Here is a 15970-nt window from a genome sequence, read left to right as displayed (position 1 = left end):
CCTTTCATTTATAAGTAACAATGCAGAAATGTAAGACTTTTTAAGCCAGCGTGTTTTTCTAGCTATGACATTAAAATACCTGCTTCTGGCTATTTTTTAATTTTTTATTTTTTTTTTACTAAATCAGGAAATGGCAAACATTTTGGCACAAAAGCAGCTTCGTTCCATCATCTTAACTGTAAGTATGTGGTTGTCAAAGTTACTGTTGAGTAGGAGAGAGAAAAGGTGACTCCATTTTTGGTGTTCATAGGTCTTAATACATTTTAATTGCCTTTATATTTTGACATGGTTTGAAGCCTTGTTTTATAGAAGATAAGGTTTGAATGGTGGTTGAATGGGTTCAAAACTGCTTTTTGGAAGGGTTATTTTCCCAGTCAGAAATTGTGGTTTCTTCATGAAAATACAATATTAAATACCCCCATGTTTTTTGGTTCTTTTGATTATTCTGTCTTGATTGACACAATTCATCATGACTTGCACACAAGAAGCATGAATTAAAGCTAATGAAATAGTTAATGAAATAATATCAAAGTCCTGCATCTGCTATCATGGAAAACCAAGGATTTTGCCTTTGATGTTTGAGTAGATTGCATCTTCAATGGAATGAGGGAAAAATCTTTCTCTGTAGTGAGTTTAAAACGAACCAAACAACAAACAACCCCTCACACTTTCTCATTTGCTATCATAATTTCACTGCATATAAAACCCCCAGAATTTATTTCAGAAGGCCCATTTTTACGCTGTTTGAGTTCTTTAAAAGTTTGGAACAATCATAGGGATAATTATTTATTTATTGTCATAAAATGCTCCAATGCCTTTTGGCAGACAGATTCTTTTATTCTCTGGAACTGTTGATGTATCCAGCTCCCACTTGGTGACTCTTTCCTTATGTCCTTTGCTGTGTTTAAAGGCCTGGATCTGTTTCCCATATGGAACTACTTGGTCTTTTTGGCACACCAGGGATTTTTAAATTGTCCATCAGTTTTGTGTTTGCTTTTTGAATGGGATAATTATGCATGTATAGGGCATCATATACTAATGTATTTCTAGGCAGTCTTCCTCATACATATTGGAGTTGTCTAGTAGAGGCAGGATTGTGGTGTGATGCTGACTTCCTGTTGAGCCCTGCTATTCTATTCACTGTATTCTCTGGCTGTGTTTGCAGCCTGAATACTTTTCTGCTCAGACAGCTACTCTCTTAAATATTTTCTTAATATAATCTCTTGGAAAAAATAAATAAAAAAAAGAGCTCTAAAGCTATTGGGATGGAATTATTTTTTCTTTGAAGTGACTACTCAGCACAGTTTTTTTAATGCTATTTCTCAGCATATGCACAGACTCTATGTAGTGTAAAGTCCTGTCTCCTTAAGTTATTTAAACAGTATCTGAATCAGTAGTGCTAGTCCTGGTTTGATTTTCAGGGGTGAGGTGGGTTGGTGTTTGAGGTTTTCTTGGCTGTTTGAGTTTGGTTTTTTTCATTTCTGAAGTATAGATACACTATTGCATAGCAAGTACATCCTTAGGAATGGAAACCTCTAACTGCACACGCTGCAATCTTCTGATTCACCCAAGCCTGTCTCTCTTTCTTTACAGCATGTTATCAGGGCACAGAGGGCCATCAATAATGAAATGGCACACCAGCTATATGTTCTGCAAGTACTTACCTTTAATCTTCTGGAAGACAGAATGATGACAAAAATGGATCCACAAGACCAAGTAAGCATCTGGCATGATCTGGTCTTACCAGGAAGACAACAACTTCTCACTGATGTACCTAAAGCTCTTAATGCAGGAAAAAAACACTTGCTAGGAACATTTACATAAGTCATTCATTTTCTCTGTCTGTCAAGTTGGGTTATGTTTTTTGGTTGTAAGAAGATGCAGTAGGTATTTCATTCCTTGTGATAAAAGTACAAAATGGCCAGGCAGTTCTCCTTATCGTGTAGTTTCATGAACTGAATTTTCTGTCTTCCTGCGCAGAAACTCTGAGCAGCTGTCCAGCATTTGTTTCCTTTGTGCCCTTCTCTGAAGCCCTTCTCTGTTTGGTCCTTCCTAGAAGTGCTTCTGTAGAGATAAATTAAATGTTTGCATGGAAACTATCTGGCGTGGTAGAGTTGAAGTTAAATTGTATAACAATAAACCCTGGTTTTGTTACTGGGAACCTATAAAGTACTTCATTTGTTTATTGCTCACTGTGGGCAGACATTGACTTTGATATTGTTCATTGTGCAAAAAGTGACACTCCCCTAAGATATTCAAGAAATTTAAATATAGGGTCAATGAGCCATAGGGGTGATGTGTTTTGTTTCTTTAATTTTTGTGGCCATTTAGGCCCTGTACAAGGAGGAACCTGATTTCTTTTTTAAGCTGAAGTTATCTTAAGACTTGCTAATAGTTTGGAGAAGAGAAGCTGGGAGAGTGAGATAGTTGTAAACATAAGTAACATCATGCTGTAGGATTTTGTGCTTCCTAAGTTTGAGATGGAAGTTTGACTCTTGGGAGTGTACATGCAGTAAATTAGTACATATCTTCATGGAGAGTGCCTAACACAGTGTTGTTAATATTGCTGGCAGGGTGGTTATCACTGTCTTGAGACATTTCCAGCTGCAGTAATTCCTCTCCTGCCTATTTCTGCAGTAGCAAAAATGGATAGTTACCAAAATGAATGCAGAGTGCTGAGTCATTTTGTGTTCATCCAGCAAGGTGCTTACGTACCAGCTTAATTTGAAATGTGTGTGATCTCTTGGCTTCTGTGGTTAAAATTGTGTTGTCAGAGGCCTTGCTAACATGGTTCCTGCTTCTGGAAGTCAACACTTAAGTACCCATGTGTGAATCTCATAAATATGAGGACTTTTGAAAGTGGGAACCACAAGGTCATTCTTGCTGACTGTCTCCCCAAGTATGAAGTAGGGAATTTAGACAAAAAAACTTTGGGCAGTGGGCAGGAATACCGTGTTTTGAAACACCTTTTGTGGTATTGTTTAATTAAGTGAGAGATGAGTTATTTTAATCAATTTTTAACCTTGTTTTGACGTAGGCTCAGCGGGATATCATATTTGAACTCAGAAGAATTGCATTTGATGCCGAATCTGAACCTAACAACAGCAGTGGGAGCATGGAGAAACGCAAATCTATGTACACTCGAGACTATAAAAAACTTGGATTTATTGTGAGTATTTTTGTGTGATAGTCCACTGAAAGTGGGTGCATGCATCCATTATAGTACATCTATTCATTAGTCTCTTCTCTTACTTTGCTCTTCTGTCTATTTCCTAAAAGAGAATAACTTTCCTCCCCTTCCCCAGAAACCCTGCTAACTCCAAGTGTCAGCTTTAGCAGAAGCCAGCGTACTGGAATGGAGGCTATAAATTCCTTACATGGGATAAGCAAGGAAGTAGAGGTAGTGGAGTAGCCATGTATGTTAGGGAGTGCTTTGACTGCCCTGAGCTTGTTAATGGTGACAATAGAATTGAGTCTTTATGGGTAAGGACCAGGAAGAAGGTCGGTGAGGCAGATTTCATGGTAGGAATCTGTTAAAGGCCATCCAACCAGGATAAAGGAGCAGGCAAAATATTCCACAAGCATCTGAGACAGGTGTCAAGATCTCTAACCCTTGTTCTCATGGGGTACTTTGGACTTACCAGCTCTCTGCTGGAAACATGATACAGGAGAGAGGAAACATTCTAGGAGATCCCTGAAGTGTGTGGAGGATAATTGAGGCCAGCTGTATGAGGTTAAGTAAAAGTGCTGGGTCCTGCGCCCCCATGCAATGATCCTTACCTGCGGAAGTGTGTCTGGAAAGCTGCTCAGAGGAAAAGAACCTGGGGTTGTTGGTGACCAGCTGGCTGAACGTGAGCCAGTATGTGCCCAGATGGCTGAGAAGGCCAATGGCATCCTGGCCTATATCAGCAATAGTGTGGCCAGCAGGACGAGGGCAGTGATTGACTTGTACTCAGCACTGGTGAGGCCACACCTTGAGTGCCGTGTTCAGTAAGAAAGAGACTGAGGTGCTGGAATTTGTCCAGAGAAGGGTAACAAAGCAGGTGAAGGATCTGGAGCACAAGGCTGGTGAGGAGCAGCTGAGGTAGCTGGGGGTGTTTAGCCTGGAGAAAAGCAGGCTCAAGAGAGACCTCATTGCTCCCTACAGCTCCATGGAAGGAGTGTAGTAGCCCGGAGGGGGTCAGTCTCTTCTCCTAAGTAACAAGTTACAGGACAAGATAGTTTTAGATTGGGTATTCCATAAAATTTCTGCATGGAAAGGGTTGTCAAGCATTGGAGCAGGCTGCCCAAGGAAGTGGTTGAGTCATGGGCCCTGGAGGTGTTTAAAAGATGTGTGGATGTGGCTCTTAGGGACATAGATTAGTGGTGATCATAGCACAGCTGGAATCAATTATCTCAGTAGTCTTTTCCAACCTAAACAATTCCGTGATTCTAGCTGGAAGAAATAACTACCTGAAGTTTAAGCATGTAGTTTTGCATGACATGTTACCATTAGAATCTAGCTTTTAATGATATCCTGGATGAACAGGCATTGCCTAATGAATCTCTGACAGCCCTGCAAAGTCACTGTAGTTTGTTAGCAATAATATGGACTTATGAGCACAATAAATCTGAGGTATGACTCTGTGGACTCACTTATAGGACCCTGTGTTTTGTTTGCTTAGTCCTTCAGTTGTGAGTAGGGAATGCAGAATCTCTTGTACACTGACTTAATCAGGTGGAGTTCTGGGCTTGCCTTAAACCCTGTTGGGGAGCAGAGCATGATCTGGCTAAACTGTTGCACACGTTTATAGTAAGTAATAACGTGCATTTTCCCCCCTCTGGAAACAGAGCATGCACACATATTGTGAATTAATATCTTGATTTATTGCTTACACTAGGTTGTTTTCTTTCTCCTTAGGTAAAATGGTATGCTTCATATCTCCTGTGATCCATTACTGTCCTGTTGGCCTAGCAGATATACACTGAATATTATACAATAGCCACACTTAGAGACACAGAGGTTTTCAGCACTCTTGGTGCAAACTGGAGCTTGCTGTGCAGTTTGAGTGCTCTGCCCAGCTCTGTGGCATAGGGCTCAATTCTCCCAAAACCACAAAGGAACTGGGTAGAGCTTTTCTGTGTTCTGATAGCTGTTTTCATTACTGATGAATGAGGAAAAAATTACCACTGGATCAGTGCTGTTGTATCTGTACGGAGTAATCAAGTAAATAGGCGGGAACGGAGGAACTTGGCATTTTGGGGTTGCAAGCATGATAGCAAAACTAGTGCTTTGAAGGAGCCTTTGAAGCTCAGTGTGAGGGTTTTTTGTTGTTGACTCATCCCTCAGCTTCATTACTCCCATTGGAGCTGTTCATTGGGAAGCCTACTGAAAACACTCTGGCAGTTGTCAAGGGTAACTGCAGCACTGTTTACAATTTGATTATGATAGCCATTCAAAAGGAGATGGGGAGCAAAGTTTAGGAGGGAATGGGAACTGGGATTAAAGCAGTGAAGAAAATGTAGGAAATTATAGTGGGAGATAAGAAGCAGTATGTGAAAGTAAGCTGTGAAAGAAGCACCATAGCAAGAGCCCTAATGGGAGACAGGTTATTCTATTAGCAGTATGATGAGGCAAAGTACAAATGATAAAAATGTCAACAACAGTTAACTGTGAGGAGAGTTATTCTACTTTTGCGCAGAAGCTTTACTTTGAGCTAAGAGTCCAGGTGACACTGCAGGTACAACTTTTTTTAACAGCTGAAGAGGAGTATTACCTTCCCCACAGGGCTGGGAAAGGGAGCAGGAGCCCTTGTGAAACCTGGCTGCTCATCCTCAGCCTCATACATGGGCAGTGTTCTGACTCCCAGCTGCCTTCCCCCCATCTGCTTCTTTTCGATAAAATGTCTTCAGTGCTTTCATCAGCTTCAGGTAGAGAGTTACATTACCAAACTGATCATGATCGCAGCAGTGTGAGGTTTGTCTCCCCTCTGCCTCAGCTGTGAGGCACAAGAAACCTGCCAAACAAGAGTCTGACTTGGAATGCTGTCATCATTCCACTGGTGCTGATGGTCAGGAAGCCAATTTCTTGAGCTGATTAAATATTCATTTCAAGGCAGAGAGCAAAACCATGTCTGGCATTAAATTGTTCCTGGACTGCTTGTTCTCCTTCTGTATGGGAAGTGCAAGAATTCTGTTTATTTTTCTCAACCACATCAAAAAGTCTTGTCCCACTACAAACATAATGTGAGAAAGAGACAAAGTCGAGACATGGTTTCAGAAGCTTACAATGTAATTTGTAAAACTGCATAGTTAGAAACCTACATTCAGCTAAAGCAGCCACAGGACCTCACCAGATGGTTGTGATGACCAAGTAAAGAGATTTTCAGATGAGACAGTTGTGAGATTTATTGAAATGATGATGAATGCAACAAAAATGATCCAATTAGGAGATCTGGGACACACTCCACCCTATTGAATTACTTATTATTTTCTGAGTCAATTGCACATTAAATAGCCTCAATACTCCCCCTTGTATTTGAGTAAGCTTAATTCCTATAATTGAGGTGGAAAAAAGTTACAAGAAACATTATAGTCCTGTGTATTTTAATCATAATTCTTTAAACAGCACTACTGTCATTGAGATGTTATAATGAATGTGCTTGTTTATAGGCAGCTCTGAACAAATGATAAGAAACTTCACATATTGGAAAAAACAACTCAAATAATCTCATCCTAGAATGTTTTTTCTCAAGTTTTCAGTGTGTAGAACTTCTGAGGATTTTTGTTGGGTTTTTTTGTTTGTTTTGATTTTCTTCAATTAAATAGAAATGGTTTGTATAAATGAAAAAAGCCAACATGGAAAGTGAGTGATTTCATAATGTTGCTGTGCTATACTGGAATTTGCTACTGTAGCAAAATTAAATGTGGATTAATGAAGGCTATGAAATCAGTAAAGAACTGTCTGATAGAAGGTGACAATTTAAAGGGAAATTGAGAATGGTTGGATGTTCTTTAGAAGTCAGGCATGGGCTTGACTTTCAGGATATTTGTGGTGGTGGCCTAAGAAAGTTAATATACACTGAAGAAATCTGATGAAACAAATATGTGAAGCAGTGATGGAAGAATCACCATGTCATTCACAAATTAGATGACCTTTTGGTTTACAGAAACAGAAATAATGTCTTTTTACGCAGTCATATCAAGAGCAATGATGTTCATTTAGGACCCCTGGCAAGACTTTCATCTGCAGGCAAGTATCTTGTCTGTGGGAAAAGATAAGAGAGACTGTGTAATGTAGCCACAAAACAAGGTAATGTAGCCACAAAAAACATTGAATGTTTAGCTAGGATTTATCTGGAAAGATATTTTCAGAACATATGAACTGTTGAGGCCATTTTTTGCATTTCTTAGACATCGTATACAACATTAGATTATTTCAGTAAACTCTGCAGTGACTTGTGGAGTACCTGAATGCAGGTTGTGTGCAGAGGGTGAGGCTCCTGCCGTGATGAGGGAGATGTCTTACAACAGTTGACTTTAAAAGATTGCCTTTTTAGCCAATCAGCCTAAATGCTGTGGAAATCTCAAGTGTGTGTGCCAATGCTGAGACGGAGGAGGCCATGTGTAAGGTAAAAGGCAGTGATGGCAATTCTTTTATAGGAGAGATTTTTAATTGGAATGCTTGGGACAAAATTTGCCACAACTTTAAAGATGGAGATCAATTCATTATGAAAATGTTTATAGATTTCACAGTGGTGGGTGCAGGAAACAAAGCACATGAGCACTATGTGAAAGGAAAAATACACATCAACAACCAAGGTTGCTTAGAGCAATCTGAAGTAAGACATGAATAATTAGATGGATGACTTAAATGGCTGCATAGTTGATTTGTTAGACATTGCAAAAACTTTCTAATATGAGGAGAAGCAGCACCAGCACTGATAATTTGGAGGATTTGTCCAAAAAGTTTTGGAAAGAAGCTTCAAAGTTAAGAGTTAGCTAAAGGATGCCTTAGGCAAAATATAGGCCTGAGGAGCTTCGAAGATTTCTTTCAGACTTGTATTTTTTTCTCTTCTTCATGTCTCAGATGAGCAGCTACTTAGTTTTATATTAAGCTACTTATCTTTAATCTACTTTATCTTAGGTCTTTTATCTTTATCTTTTTCAAAAATGCCTTGTTGTACAGCGCAGTACCAAGTAGCACTTTGACAATAAGAACTAAGAGTTTTCTCATAGGTTTTTCTGTGGTGCTTCTCCTTGTCTCAGAATAGCTCATTAGCTGACTGTCCACAGTAACCTCCTTGACATCCTGATATATTCCCCAGATGGAGTCCCTTGACTCTGATGAAAGGAGGTTATTGGGAAAATAATTTGGAATAATGTAATTAATACCTTGCAATCATTACCTGCAAGAGGCACAAACTCAAATGACTCCATCCTTTAATTACTGTCCTCTTCAACCTACCTAATAGAGCTCTGGTGTGTGTAATTTCCTTGTGCTCACTTGGGAGCTTCTTTTCCCCCTCTCTCATTTTCACAGCATTCTCTGCGTCCCTGCCCCTCTATGCCGTGCCCCAGGGTTTGAGAGTGAAGGATTAAGTGTAAGCTTTGGGAAAACATGGGGGAAAGGTGTTGTTTTAGTGTTTGTTTTCACTTTTCAAATCTGTTTTAATTGGTAGTAAAATTGAATTGACTTTACAGAAGTCAAGTCTGTTTTGCCCAGGATGGAAAAGTCTCCATCCTTATCTTGGCCAGTGAGCTTTTCCATCCTTTTCCCACCCTTGCTCTGTTGAAGAAGGGAGTAGGCGAGCAGTTGGGTGTGTGCATGGCTGCTGGCCAAGGCTGACACACCACACCTCCTTTCTATATTTTGCTAACTCTCTCTTTAGGCTGTTTCTGGGTTTATTCACTGAGTTTTGGTAGTTTGGAGGTTCCCTGTGCTGTGCTATCATGCTTTTCTTTCCAACCTCTTAGCTTCTCTGGCCTTTCTCTCTCAATTTCTTTCCCTAGTCTTTGGTTTTGAGTTCCCACTCCCCTTGGACTCTTTGTTCCATTTTGATATCCAGCTGGATCTATCTCCTTCCAGCTTGTCTGATCACTCATTCATTCGTTCGTTCGTTCGTTCGTTCTCCCTGAATTTCCTTTTTTTGCATCCTCATTCCCTCCTTGTGAGGTGGCTCTCCTCTGGATTTTCTCTAGTATCCCTCTCTCCACCTTGTCCTGTCACCCTGTTTGTTCCTCCATCAGTATGAAGCCTTCTCAGCCATTTCCAACTTTTGCACTGAAAGTTGTCAGGACTTCCTAAAGACAGACACAAATTACATTTCTCCTGTGTTCTATTTTCAGAAATGGATGGACTAGGTTTAGGCACATGGACCAAATATTAATCTTTGTATCAGTGTGAAAATTTCACTTGCCTAATAAATGCTGTCCAAGACCTTAAAAACTGGGAACGGGACCTAGAAACAGGAAGTGTTGGCCATTGTAATAATAGTCAGCGTAATGAGCCCCACCTCTTAAATGATCTATAGGCAAAATGCCTTTTTTGTTGTTGTTGTTGCCATAAGGTGTGGGATTCTGACTCAAATAGTTCAACCACAGTTTGATAATTTTTTTCCTAAATATAGAGTGTTACCTTTTGCTTGTCATTCTAGACTATGAAAAAGCTACAACCTAGTTTTGAACAATTTAACTTCAACTGTTGATATACTGAAGCCTACCATTCATGGTAAATTATTTGACTGAAGATTTGAGTCACAGGTTTACTGGTGATGATGTGTGCATATTCAAAAAAAATCATATTTGAAGTGATAGAAAGTGAGTAGATAAAGAATTAGGTTGTTGTGTGATGGTCATTCACCCTTTATTATTGACAGGCAGAAAATAAAGAGTCAAAGTGAAGTCATGCAGTGAAATGGCAGTGCACAATTCTAGGCAATTTACATGGTGTGGATGAGTGGAAGTCAATTAAACAGTAGATTGAGTTGGGCTCTAAAAAGTAAACACAGGGCAAGACTGGAATGGAGTTGAGATGCCAAACCCTGCAGGAGTATGACTAGTCCTTAAATTCTATGGAGTTGCTAATGACAGCTGGATCTCTGAAGCCCCCTTGTTCCAGCTGGTCATGTGGATTAATGGTACCAGTTTGCCGGGCTAGGGGGAATAAAACTTTCCTAGGAGAGTGGGTGAGAGGGAGATGGACAGAAGCAAACACCATGTGATGCATTTACTTAGCTATTCTTGTTGAAGACCTGAGGATGGTCATCCTTTTTCTTCCTAAAAAAAAGAAGGCCTGAATATTTGAAGTCTTGCAATGTTACAAGTTGTAGGACTGTGAAAGCCTTGAACAGGAAGCTGAAATTTTGTGATTTGAGACTGAAATCTGTAACTGGTCTAAAATGCTGAAAAACTCATCACAAAGATTGTGAGCTGTCGTCTGCAGTTATTTTGTTCTCATCTCCCTGTTATTTCCTTTGGTAGATGATACTCTGTGGTGATTGTAGGTTTTTAATCATTTGGGAAAGCTCTTCAACTGTAATAAAAGTACTGAATCCTTACATTTAGATTTTCCTGCTGGCTTTGGCAGTGGCAGAGGAACATTTTTAGAACAATGCTGCATATGTGTCAAACTAGATCTGATCCTTTTAAAATTTAGACCTGATCCTTTTTAAATTTTAGATTGATAAGATTTAATCACTGGCTTAACAGCAGAACAGCATAGATGACAGATTGTCTGTACTACTGAAAGCTATTAGTAGTTTTCCATCCACCTCCACTCTTCATACTCCTACAACCCTCTTTTTCTCTATCTACTATTTCAAAACTTGTGAAATCACTTGTTGCTGTGGAAAAAAAACCCAACTCTGAACAGATTTTGTTTTTCTGAGCTTTTGTTTTGCCAGACCTTCAGGTCAGTTGCCATATTTCTTTATGTAAATATAGCTTCTTCTAAAGTAAAACCCTTTGTCATTTAGTAGTGGCAGCTAATAATTAAACACCTTTCAACACAGCAAAATCCATGTCTTACAGCACTGCCAGAAAGGTGATTCTTCTTCTCCTTTCCTTTCATTGTAATACATAGCTTTCATAAGATTTGAGTATACTTTTATTTATCAAGAGTTAAATTTGCAGATGGTATGTCCAAGTTAAAAAAAAACCAACACGTTCTGTCCTTTGCTACTGAAATTCCCTTTTTGTTGGACCAGTGGGATAAGATCCAGCTGTACATTGGATTTCTCCTCTTGTTTTTACCTTTACGGCCACCAGAGGTTGCTCTTCTCCACTCTTTGCGAGCTTCATTCTCCTGTCGTTTTGTTTTGAAACTAAAATCTTTCAGTAGCTATCTTATAAATAAGCCATTACTGATTTATTCTTCCAGGTAAGTTTTGGAAGATGAAGACTAATCATGCATATTTATTTCTTGGTGTTAAGAAAGAATGTAGTTGTAATAGCGACTGTCAGTGTCAGTATTTGATAATCTTCTAAGCAAAGAGACAGAGTTGAAGTTTCATATGACTGTATTTACATTCATAAACCCTTATATGCAAGTATTTGAGACAAAACACGTCTTGAGAATGAGTTCTGTAATTTCTATTTTCACAGAGTAACTTTTACCTGTGTAATCCTCTTGCTGTGTACAGGAGTATCACAAGAACCTGATGTAATCACTGGGAATAACAGCCCAGGACCTCAAGTAATATTGACTTTAAAACAGTGAAAACATCTAAGCTGATGTGAATGTTTGAAATGCTTGTGAATTTTGTTAACATTGTGTGCACCATCTTGCTTTCTGCTCTAGCACTTCTGCACTTCTTCTAAGCCTTTTCACTCACAAATTCCTGACTTTGACACTCACCTCTGACTATTCTCTGTGCCCTTCTACTTACCCTCTCTTTCCACACCACTCCTGGTTTGCTTTTTTCTCTAAGCCTGGAAGCTGAGGCCAGGGAATGCTCAGAAGAGGCAGCATCTTCGGAAAAAGTATGTTCCAAAGAGATTTGTTAAATTCAGTTAATCCTAAGCATTTATAATGCAGCCAAATGCAGCCCCTGTTCATAAGGAATTTCAAGAGCAAGTCTTAGAAGTTTTCCTTGCATAGAATGAGTGGGCTTGGATTTGACAAACAATTACATAAAAATTGATTTAGTTAGAGCAATGCAGTGCTTAATAAAACATTCCTTAAAATGGTCAAATAATTGCTAAAACTTGCTAAGGCTTTTGCACGGAAAGAAAATGTTAGGTATTCTGTTCTGACACTTAAAATAACTTTAAAGTATCTGAAATTAAAGTTTAAAAATGGAAACTGATTGACAAGTTGAACTGCAGGTGGCACAACCAGATTTGCCAGTAATTTAGATATTTTTTCTCAAGTTTCACTTTGCTTTTGACATCTTGCTTTCCTGATGTTTTTATGAACATTGCTGCTTGATAGATCTCAGGCAGAGCAACCACAAGAAAGGTGCTGAAGGCTGTGTGAGAAAGGTGAACAAAATACATGAAGTACAAGAAAAGAAAAAAAGAATGGAAGAGTAAGGATATATAGATGAACTGATGATGATACTAAAGATGTAACTAATGATTTTATTAGTCTATACTGACATTTGGAGGATCTGCAATCTGCAAGCCAGTTGTTCATTCTACAGTTAATTTTTCTGAATCTATATGGAGATAATTCAGTCTGAAAATGGACTTCTTTAGATTATTTTTTAAAAGTAAACTTACAAAGAAAACAAAAACCAAACCCACAAAGGCTCCATTTCACTAGCTGAAGTCTTCACTTTGCTTGTTAAAAAAACATAGCAATGTTTTAATTTATTAGATGAATCTTTTAGATTGTTTTACAGTATGAAGCTCAATGTGGAAATCCCACAGAAGGTTTTCTAACAGAGTACTTAGATCTTCTCTTTACGGTAACACTGTATGTCTGTCAGGATTGTTTTTCTTTGCAATTCACCTACAGATAGAAATACTTGGTTTCCCTGCTGTATATGGCTTGATATTATTTGGGGTACATTAGAATCTCAGTTTTAAAGAAAGCTGAAGTGTAATATTTGACAGCAGAGGGCACCAGATCACACCAGATGTCAGTTGCTCACCAAAGTTTTTCAACAGCTCGTTTTCATGGACACAATCTTTTCAGCCTTAGAAATGGTAGAAATAACTGTTCTGGATGTAAATTCCCATTTCTCAGTTGAATGCCAGCAGATGTTTGATGTTTAGGCTAAATGGTACCTCTGTGGGTTAATTTGGCTTGCATGCTATGGTTTGTTATACAGTGCACTGTAAATGTTTTCCTTTCTGGCACTTACTGGTGAGGTATTTTGTCCTCCCCAAAATAACAGTTTGTTCCCATTTTCTGAGTGTTTTTCAGCCTTGTGTAAGTTCTGTGGCAGGGACACTTTCTTTCAGTCTGGGATTTTTAGTTTTGGTAGGGTTTTTTGGTTTTGTTTTATTTTGTTGTTTGTCTGGGGATTTTTGCTTGTTTGTTTGTTTGTTTTAATCTGCCAGAAGTTTCTACAAATCAGTAAAAGACAGGATTTTGTAAATGTAGTTATAGATCTAATCAGAAAAACTTACATTTTATGCCAACTCAGATTATACTCTGCAAATGTGAACATTGGTAGCAAAGCATCAATCTCTTTTCAAACCTGAGAGGCAGAAATCCAGAAATCCCTCAAGCTGACTCTCATGCTTGGTGCTGTTAGGAACTCATCGGTGTGTGACCCATTGGGATCTTTCCCATAAGCAGACTTTCATAGTTCTAAGTTACTGTTTGCCATAAACAAAGCATTCCATGGTTCCATGCCATGGCATGTGTTTGGTGCTAGACTGTGGAAATGCAGGGCTGTGCTGAAAAGAGGATTCCTGCAACTAGAATGGAGCATTCCCTGCTGAGGTTTGCAACTCAGCAAAGTTGCATTCTTCACATGGACACCTAGATTTGATGAGATGTTCAAGTCAATGTGTGGTGGTGGGAGACATCTTCTCTGGTACAGGAGCAGGGTAGGCCCCAGAGTTAGTGTTTGAACCACAAATCTCTTTGTTGAGCCCCTGGACTACTGTGAGCAGTGCTAGGATGCGTGGGTGGATGCCTGCTAGGCACAAGCAGGGGAGCAGCTTGGTTGCCAAAAACCCCTGAGAATTATTTGTAAATCCCAAAGACAGTGTAATTTTTTTTTCATTGTCAGACTGCTGTCTGCAGATCCTGGGGGCAAACAGAAGAATGCAAGAGAATTACTGCTGTTTGGATGCATGAGGTTTTAAATGGCTTGGAGAAAACTTGAGGAGCTTTTTTCTTATTAAGGAAAATGGGTTACGTTGTAACCAGGAAAGGCAGACCTGATGACATCTGTGCAGTAGAGAATTACTAATTTTGTATAAGCTTGGTGCTGTTCATCTGAGCTGATATGCACAGGATGAGGTCCCTTGGTCAGATGCATCTTTATACTGACCAGTAAGAGAGACCACAAAATCCATATGTTAAAGCTGCTGTTGTTGTTTACCATGCAGCTGCATGTGATTTCCCAGGACTACTTGTCCGGAGCTATGGCATCTAGCAACTTGAACATTGGTAAAATTAAGAAACCAGCCTTTTACCATGTGCAGCTGAATTCCTCTTAGGTTTAGTCATTCCAGATGAGAACAGTTTTAAAAGAAAGGGGAAAAAATCTTGATGGGCCACTGAGCTTCTTTGACCTTTCCGTATCACTTCAACAATGAAGTTAAAACTAACCAGAATGAAATGTCTATGATTGTGTGTCTGTGTGGGTCTGTATAAATAGTTTCTTTTGTGGTTTGATTTTTTAAATTATTTATTTCACGATTTTGTGCTTATTATAAGTATTAGTTGAAGGAATTATCCTTTAAATCAGTTGCTTAATGAAGATATTTTTTTCAAGAAGGGGGAACAAAAGGTTGATATTTTAGTATTAATACCTTTTCTAGTATATTCAATTGCAAACTTTTAAAATAAGAGTATTAAAATTTTTGTGATTTGAAAAAGCATGCTTCTCTTGAAGGAAATCCACTAACAAATGTAAATGTGCTAATTTAAAGGTAATCACAATGGAGTACTACATTTCTGGTTGTTTTATTTTCTTTTCTATATATACTATTTATGTTTCAGTGAATAGTTTTCTTTGCCATGTGCATCCCAGTTATGAACTCATGGGGGCAGGGAAGCTCCATGGATTTGAAATGTAGTTGGGCTGAATAGTTTGTTTCTTAACAGAAGAATTATTTTCTGACTCCTTCACTGGGAGATGGATGGACCTTGGATGTCTTTGTCTGGATATTATGTACCACATGTCTCAGAATTTGCACACAAAAAGCCCACAGAGAACCATCCCCCACAAAACCGGTCAGATATAATGACATCTCAATTCTTTTGTTGTGTTGGCTTCATCTGTTTCACAAGACTTGGCTTGGACAGATGATTCTAGACAAAGCCTTGCTTGGTATTAAATGATGGTAGTTTTGTGAAACTGTGTAAATTCAATTTAATGTTAATTACAGCAAATATTTTACTTAAGTTTATGAAATTTTTCAGTGTATTATTGCACTCAAACAGATATGTGTGTTACTTATATGTGCATATTGCTTTTTTCCTCCTTGTCTCATTCCTCCTGGGTTTTTTTTTTTTGCATGTTGTAATATTTAAAGGATGGTAAATAGCATAGCACACAAAATACTTTGATTTTCTTCAGTTACAAAGACTTACAAACATTCTTTTTCAATATGAGATTTCATTAACTGAGGCCTGAGAATAAATTCAAAGACAAGGGGAGAAAGGCACCTTATTTTCAAATAACCCATTTATTTCCCCAAATTAAAAACACCTTCATATCTGAATATTTTGGTAGTTAAATGTAGTCCACTTGTTACACAGCCCCCACATGAAATTGTAGAATAGTAAAGATATGTCTTCTTTTAAAAATTCTTTATATTTTTTAAAAAATCTCCCTACATTTTGGTGCAGCTGCATCCTCTT

At 38.6% G+C, this 15970-nt stretch overlaps 1 protein-coding gene across 4 annotated transcripts in view; it reads left to right on the top strand.

Moving 5' to 3' along the window:
• The window catches only part of ELMO1 (engulfment and cell motility 1), a 302044-nt gene that overhangs the window by 115513 nt on the left and 170561 nt on the right, over positions 1 to 15970 (top strand). For all 4 annotated transcript variants that reach the window (XM_030965282.1, XM_030965290.1, XM_030965299.1 and 1 more), the window contains 3 exons: positions 128 to 178; positions 1594 to 1716; positions 3038 to 3169. In XM_030965282.1, the coding sequence (XP_030821142.1) occupies positions 128 to 178; positions 1594 to 1716; positions 3038 to 3169 (306 nt within the window). The remainder of the gene's footprint in view (positions 1 to 127; positions 179 to 1593; positions 1717 to 3037; positions 3170 to 15970) is intronic.

Source organism: Camarhynchus parvulus, chromosome 2 (genome assembly GCF_901933205.1).
Source record: "Camarhynchus parvulus chromosome 2, STF_HiC, whole genome shotgun sequence".
NCBI classification, from domain to species: Eukaryota; Metazoa; Chordata; class Aves; order Passeriformes; family Thraupidae; genus Camarhynchus; species Camarhynchus parvulus.
Note: the sequence above shows the minus strand (reverse complement) of the source record. Positions and strands in the feature narration are given on the sequence as shown.